Source organism: Peromyscus maniculatus, chromosome 23, assembly GCF_049852395.1.
Source record: "Peromyscus maniculatus bairdii isolate BWxNUB_F1_BW_parent chromosome 23, HU_Pman_BW_mat_3.1, whole genome shotgun sequence".
Lineage (NCBI taxonomy): Eukaryota > Metazoa > Chordata > Mammalia > Rodentia > Cricetidae > Peromyscus > Peromyscus maniculatus.
The window spans coordinates 50,794,672-50,803,010 of record NC_134874.1 but is presented as its reverse complement, the minus strand read 5'-3'; the positions used below and the strand labels follow the sequence as shown (position 1 = coordinate 50,803,010).

Sequence of the window (8,339 nt, the reverse complement as noted above, 5' to 3'; positions counted from 1 at the left end):
GGCGGGAGGTGGGGAGTGGGGGTGAGGGGGTGGGGGGAATGGGACTTTTGGTGATGCATCTGCTTTGAGTCATCCCCATGCCTATAAGTAAGCCCTCGGCCATACCACTGTAAATAACCCCCAATAAAAAATCACTGGCTGACCGAGTTGGACTTCAGTCGCATCCCCACTTTGGTCTGTCATTGGTCCCTATCTGTTCACCTCTCCCCCGGAAAAGCACCATCCACCACAAAGACCTGGAATCCTTACCTCATCACCATATCGCCGATAGCTCACTTCATACAGCACAATCAGACCATTGGGCTCCTTCGGCTCTTGCCACATTAAGTGTACAACATTGTTCTCAAAGATTTCGTGGGTCACAGGGCCAACGATGTCATCTGCCTTAGCTATGAGAAGCAATTAAAGGCTGAATATTAACTCCTGAATCAAATTCCATCCCTGCCACCCAACAGCTGAGATGCCTGATTGGAGCTGGCTACGTAATTTTCCCATGTCTTATTTTCTTTAGCATAAAATAATATAAAACTCGGCCAGGCGGTGGTGGTGCACGCCTTTAATCCCAGCACTTGGGAGACAGAGGCAGGTGGATCTCTGTGAGTTCGAGACCAGCTTGGTCTACAAAGCGAGTTCCAGGAAAGACACAAAGCTACACAGAGAAACCCTGTCTCGAAAAACCGAAGGGGGGAAAAAAAAAACCTCATGGAGTGAGACAACAGCTCAGTCAATAAAACCCAAGTTCAATCCCCAGAGCCCACATGAAAGAGCTGGAACGTAGTGTTCTGGTAATCTCAGCGTTGGAAAGATAGACAGGGAGTTAGATCCCTGGAACTCACTGGCCAGCTAGCCAGACCTAATCAAGTACCAGGACCAGGGGAGATCTTATCTCAAAAAACCAAAGTGGATGGCACCTGAAAAAAGATGCCCAAGGTTGATTTTGGCTTCAACATACACAGACACATACATGAACACACACACAGAAAAAACTGGCATTCGGTGTGTGATGTTTAGTGTTAGCTGCCAACCTGACAGGATCTAGAATCAAGCGAGAGATGGGAAGCTTGTGTGTGGTGATTATCTTGATTGTGTTAAGTGAGTTGGGAAGGCCCACATTGGGCGGCACCACTCCTTGTTCGGGATCTAGACTGTATAAATGGAGAACGGGAGCTGAGCACCCGCATGCACTTGCCGTTCTCATCTCTGACTTGGACGGGATGGAACCGGCTGCTCCAAGCTCCTTCTCCTCTGACTTCCCAGCCACAGTGAAAGGTGCCTTGAGCTGTGAGCTGAAATAAACCCTTTATCCCTTAAGTTGATTTGCCAGAGGACTTTTATCACAACAATAGGAAAAGAAACTAAGACATGACGGCAAGTCCCAGCTACTCAGGATACACCCAAGTAGTCAGGGGGACTCCTTAAGCTCAGGAGTTCAATGCCAACCTAGGTAACAAAGGAAGAGCTCCATCTTAGAGCAAAAACAATAAATGAGAACAATTTTAAGAACACATCTACACTGTGTCGTGGGGAGAGAGGTCCTCTGTGGCCAACCTTGTGAAGTGTAAGCCCAGAGGAAAACAAACCCACCTTCAGGCATGGTCCGCGCACTGACATAAGCAGCCACGCTGCACCTCTCATCTGGGGCGTCTTGGTTGCATGCCTGCAGCTCAATGCGGTAGCCAGTGAAGTGTCTCAGGCCAGAGATGACAAGAGACTCCTTGTTCACCACTTTCTCAAACGGCCTGTGCTCCTCCTGACTCGTGGGCACGATGGTGGACGAAATGTTGGGGAAATCTGGAAGCGTAGGCACGGTGGCCGTCACATTCCCCACCTCCTCAAGGGATCTCCGCTTTCGAGATGGCCTGTGGGAAGAGAGCATGTGTGGGGGTCATGACATCACCATCTTAAAATAAAATGATACTGGAGAGAGCGATGCTTAATTAATTAGAGAGAAAGAGACTAGGGTGGAGGAGAGGTGCAGGGGAGCAGATTAATTTCCACATAGACGCCCCTGTCAGAGACACTGACTAGGAAGGCACAGCGACTCTGAGTGTTCTTGGCTCCAGGGCCACCCCCAAGTCTCCTCAACATGCTTGATTGGAGATTTCCAGTTTTCTGAAGAATGGCAGAGTTACTAAGATTTGGAAAGAATGTGAGAGTGTAGCTGTTTGTGTGATGTTTGTGTGTGCATATGCACGTGTATGTTCACATGTGTGCAGCTTCACAAGGAGGCCAGGGGACAACCTCGAGGGTTGTTCCTCAAGTGCTGGTCACCTTTTGTTTTTCTTTAAAGCAGTGTCTCTCATTGGCCTGGAACTCACTGAGCAGGCCAGCTTGACTGTCACCAAGTCCCCGGGAACCACCTAGCTTGGCTTCCCCACACTGGGAAACATGACTCGCCAAGCTGGGCTTTTTTTTTTTTTTTTTTTTTTAAATTTTATTTTGGGGTCTGTTTTTATTTTTAAGCATTTGTATATGTGTGTGGGTATATGCATGTAAGTGCAGACACCCTGAGTCCAGGAGAGGTCGTCAGATCCCCTAGAGCGGGAGTTACAGGCATGCATGAGGCACTTGGTGTGGGTGCTGGAAACTGAACTCAGGTCCTCTGCAAGAGCAATAAGCACTTCTAACCACTGTGCCACCTCTCCAGCCTCCAGGCTTTTTTTTACTCAATTCCTCACTCTTGCAAGGCAAGCATTTCACTAACTGACCCCAGGCCCCCACACTGGCAGTCAAGCATGCACTGTACGTAGAGGACACTGTGGAACTTAAGAGATAAAGCGTCTATTCTTGGTAATAAAATTTTATCACTGGGGTTAGAGCAAGAAAAAGAAATAACCATCCAGTGGGCAGATGCCCCCTACACATTGAAAATAAACGCTGAGAGATGACACACTAAAAACTGCAGAAAGGAAGTATATGAGGAAAACGTAAATTCTTCATAACCCCCATGGCCTCCTGCTCCCTCTGCACAATTACTATACGCCACGGGAGTGTGACGATGATCCTGTCAGCTGCATACTACACCTGTTAGATGGGAAACAACCCTAAAACCTGTGGTTAAGAGAGCTTCTTGAACTTCCAGAGGACCTGAGTTAGTTTCCCAGAACCCAGATCAGGCTGCTCACAAGAGCCTCATGGGTCTCACACCCTCCTCTGGCCTCTGCAGGCACCTGCACACACATGGCATATGCTCACACGGACACACAGAAATAAAAAATAAATTCTTTTAAAAAGTGTCCAGAAGAACAAGATTTCTGTTTTGGTTTGGCTTTTGTCTTTGCTTAACATTAAGGTTTTCTCTTCTCAACTACAAATGGGGTGTGTGCTCCTTTATAGTGTGTGTGTGTGTGTGTGTGTACACATATATACGTAGTTTTCTGAGAATTCCATGAGTACTGTATTTATATCATTTCCATCAGCTCCTCCCATGTCACCCACTCCCTCAAGACCTTTCATATTATATTATATATGAAATATTATATATACACACATATATATAACCTATGTCAATTATTATTGACACATACATAGATTATATAACTGTGCATGTATATGTATAAACACACATATCCTTTTTTTGAGAAACTGTCAGCACTGGATTTATTTCATAAAGAAACTTAGCACACGCTGCTGTTTTTCTTGATCAGAAGCTGTAAGGGGCTTTCTTAATTCCAGTTGCTTAGATGCACATATCTCCCCACTTCTCAATTCCAAACCTTTCTAAGTAGCTGAAACTTTTGAAGAAATTGTTTCTGCAGATCAGAAGCAAGTGTCCTTACTGCTCTGTGGAATGGTTCCCACCCACAGGATGATGAAGCATTCGGGGCTGCAGGGCCATTTTTCATACGAGTAGAGCTTCTTCTTAGACTGTTCAAGGTCACACAGCAAGAGGCAAAATCATGACAGAAGCCAAGGAATACTCAGTTCCAAGGCTTCTAAAGTTCCATTTCTGTTGTCTGCTTCTGTGCCGGTGTATGTGAGAGTGTTACACTAGTGTCTCAAGCACAATCTCCACATTATCACTAGTGATGCAGGGGTGAATATTTTTTCCATGCTTCTTCGTACTCATCCCTGATCGCTTCCTTTATACAAAATGCTCTTTAAAAATTACAAAAAAAAAGCATGGCCTAATACGTGAAATTTGCTCAGCAGGAACTTGTGTATCCCAGGCTGGCCTTGAATTTCCTACTTAGCCAAGGATGACTTTGCACTTGGGATCCTCCAGTCTCTGTCTGCTGAGTGCTAGGATTACGGGAGGGCTCCACAATACCTTGTGTATACAGTTCTGGGGTCGAACCTAGGGCTTTGTGTATGCTGAGAAAGCATTTTACAAAATGAAACTACACTCTCCACTCTATCCTTACATTATTTATATACAAAGTATATATTATATTTCTATTAGCAATGATGAGAATCTCAATTTATCTCTGCCTTCACTACTTCTTACCTTGGAAAGAAATGACAGTCTGTCAAGAAAATAATGACACCACATTTTTTCCATGAAAAACATAGTCTGTAAACACATATCTATGGAGTTCATTTAGTGTTGCTCATAGGTACTTGTACGTAGGGCTGACAATCTGGGACTGCATAACCTATGGGGGGCTCATCCTGAAAAGCCATCTCTCTGGCCCCAGCATATGCCCTTGCCGAAAATTTATTGGCTCCAAAATATCAGTTAATGCATGATCTGTCTTTCACTTAACTATTTTCCATTTTTCAGATAAGGGTATCCCCTAGGTACAACTCAATGATACAGTATATGCTTAGCTTGCATGAGACATTAAGTTTGATCCAAAAAGAAAAAAAAAATTCCTATCCTTTTTTCACTATAGTTTTGATTATTGTGTATCTTACTATTTCCCAAAGTAGATCCCCCAAGAAACTATTGCCAGGTTGAGAGGACTCTGACGCTCTAGAAACTTAGTGTGTCTAACAGTACTGCAAACTGGACATGATATTGACCCATAGCCTCACCTACCACCAGTGACACTGGACTTTGGAATAACATTAGCAACTGAGGGTTAAAAGTTGGATTTTGGTTTTTTCCATATTTTTCAACCTGAGAGATTACAAATATGGAGCCAGATAGTGGTGTGCTCAGTCCTCACTAGGACATTTATACTTTCCCCATAAAGGCCCAGGGAACATCACAGAAGAGGAGATGTAGCCCAGGCTAGCCTCAAACTCCTAGCAATCCTTCTATCTCGCATCTCACTTAAGACACTTGGATCCAAAGCCACAAAGTCAAGTCTAGGGATATTATCCTTTTATTCTTCATTTTGTACAATGGCCTTCTTAAGTGAAAAGGGAAACAACTTCTTTATTAAGCCTCAGTTAGATCCATTTCAGTGGCACTGAGACAATTTCTGTACAGTTACAAATGAACCTGACCAAAAATAACCAGATACTCACAACTAACACTGGGGGATTCACATCTGCACACCTGAACACAATATGGACTCATCAAACATACCAATAGGAAGGGGATGTATTTTCTTTTATTAAAGATTTTGTTTTATTTTAATGTTTATTGTTATGATTATTATTTTATGTATTTGGCTATTTTTCATTTGCAACCAGTACTCTTACACACTGAGCCATCTCTCCAAACCCTGAAGTTTTTAAAATTGAAGATCTATAGCAACTTTGCTTTGAGCAAGCCTACAAGCTGCTTGTTGGCATTTTCTAAAAGGAAAAGGTTTTGTTTTTTATTCTTTTTTGTAGTGTTGGGAATTAAATTTTACTTTTGCCGCGCTGGATACAGAGCCTTTACTCTGTTGCATTCACTCTTTTGTTTTTTCAGCACTGTGGGCTCAGTCATTCATCTACTTTGCATTTCATCTCATTTTTGCAGTGAGAGAGACTAAACCTATTACTTTATGTATTTATTTTGGTTTTTCAAGACAGGGTTTCTCTATGTAGCCCTGACTATCCTAGAACTCGCTCTGTAGACCAGGCTGGCCTCAAACTCAGAGATTCACCTGCCTCTACCTCTCGAGTGCTGGGATTAAAGGTGTGCTCCACCACCATCTGGCTATTTATTGTATGCAGCATTAGATATTGAACTCTTGTTTTTCCTTTCTATTTATTTTATTTTATTTAACTGTTAGGTACTGGAGGTTGAACTCAAGCCTGGCACATGCTGCACAAGCAATCTACCAATGCCCTGAGACCCCGGGCTCAACGAAGTATTTTAAATAAATCTAACAGATAATTAATGGTTTCTAAAAAGATATCTGCAATTGCATACTGACTGCAGTACAGTCTGAACATAACTTTTTAAAGATTTATTTTTATTATTTTAAGGGGAGGACATACATGTGCGTGCAGTGCCCACAGAGGCCAGAAGAAGGCAACAGATCCCCTGGATCTGCAGTTACCGGTGGCTGTGAGTCAACATGGGTGCTGGAAACTGAACCCCAATCCTCTTCAAGGGTATCAAGTGCTCTTAGCCACTGAGCCATCTCTCCAACCCCAACATAATTTTTTTTTTTTTGGTTCTTTTTTCGAGACAGGGTTTCTCTGTGTAGCTTTGCGCCTTTCCTGGAGCTCACTTGGTAGCCCAGGCTGGCCTCGAACTCACAGAGATCCGCCCGGCTCTGCCTCCCGAGTGCTGGGATTAAAGGCGTGCGCCACCACGCCCGGCCATAATTTTTATATGCACTAGAAAACCAAAAATTTTGTGTGACTTACTTAAATACTACACTGACTTGAATGCTTTACCCACAAGATCTCTGAGGTATGCCTGCATTCCAATAGAATACTATCAACGTAAAATAAGGGGCTGGAGAGATGGCTCCGTGGTTAGTAGCACTGACTGCTCCTGCAGAGACAGTTCAGTTCCCAGCATCTACCTGGCAGCTCACAACTGTCCATAACTCCAGTTCCAGAGATCTGATGCCCTCTTCCGGCATCTGCAGGCACCAGGCATGTACAGGGTGCACAGACATCCATGCGGGCAAAATATCCATCCACATTAAAATAAAAATAAGTAAATCCGTAACCATTATATTAAATGTAAAGCCACTGTGTTAAAGAATGACTCCTGATAAAGAATAGCAACTGAGCCCTCTACTCCATCCAGAAACATGACTTCATTGTCCAGTAATCTCACACTAAATCAGTGACTGACCTCAGCCAGAGAATGCCTCCATCACGACTTCGGAAGGCTGAGATGTTCCTGCTGTGGATGGGGAGAGTTCAGGGATGCTCGTCAGCATCCAACCATGCCCAGAATGTTCCTCACCCCACTGAGTAATTTAGCCCCAAATATCAATTGGGCATAAAATGAGAAATCCAGCTTAGGGTGTGGGCCACAAAATTCTAGACCTTCACTGACAACGGATTATTTTCCAGTTGGCCACTAGAGGTCAGATCTAGCCTGGAAATAAATAGATGGATAGCCAGGCAGACAGACAGACAATGCTAGGAATTCTTGCCCTCAGCTAATGAAGGCCATCACAGACCCAAAAAAAAAAAAAAAAAAAACTAGTGATGTAGTGATGCTGCTTTTCTGAATAATCATGTTGTCAAACAGCCTTCTACATGTTTATGTTTAGATGCTCCATTGATTTGTGCTATCTCAGCCTCGGTCAGAGAAGCTTCTCATTGCCGAGAGCATTAGTTAATGCAGAGACTCATCACTCTTCAAAGTGACCGGGTGCTCATCACTAGCAGGGACAGTCCATCAGCCCCACCCTGTAAGAGTGCAACAGTGAGAAATACTGTCCTCTGGGCGTGACATGGCCAGTGTGCTCACAGACCACAGCAGCTGTGGCTACTTACACACGATCAGGCCAGTGGGGTGGCGGGGAACCGCTATCTGAGGAACTATGGCAGCTGATGGCTGCTGGGGAAGGAAGGAGGGTCACTTTCCTTTGGGGTGTGACCAGTGGTAGGCTGCACATACATCAAAGAAAGGCCCCACACCTGTTCACAAATGGGCAGCACTGACCGGATTTGGGGGTTAGATAAAATACATATTTTATTAAACCCTTCAAAGCAGCCCCCACCTATCTCTCCTGTCCTGCTTCCTGTGCCAATACGAGCTAATCATGTCTCCTCTCCCTGTCCAATAAGAGCTAATCATGTCTCCTCTCCCTGTCTGCCCACGTTTGCCCCCTGACGGCCTCCCTGAGACCTGAGGGAAATGGTCCCTCAGGCTCCTGCTGAAATCGGCAACACTGTATTCCTTTGACCAGTCCCCTTCTTTGGTCACATTGCATTGTCTGAAGACCCGGAGGATGATCATTAGGAACGATGAGACTGGGTTCAATAAAAAGCGGAAGACCCTACCACCTGAAGCTGGAGCATCAAGCCTCAGGCACGGGTCTGTG

At 44.4% G+C, this 8,339-nt stretch overlaps 1 protein-coding gene across 4 annotated transcripts in view; it reads right to left on the bottom strand.

The window, feature by feature from the left end:
* Positions 1-8,339, bottom strand: part of Insr (insulin receptor) — a 141,433-nt gene that overhangs the window by 23,135 nt on the left and 109,959 nt on the right. For all 4 annotated transcript variants that reach the window (XM_076560076.1, XM_076560077.1, XM_076560078.1 and 1 more), the window contains 2 exons: positions 1,585-1,859; positions 250-389 (listed from right to left, as the gene is read on the bottom strand). In XM_076560076.1, the coding sequence (XP_076416191.1) occupies positions 250-389; positions 1,585-1,859 (415 nt within the window). The remainder of the gene's footprint in view (positions 1-249; positions 390-1,584; positions 1,860-8,339) is intronic.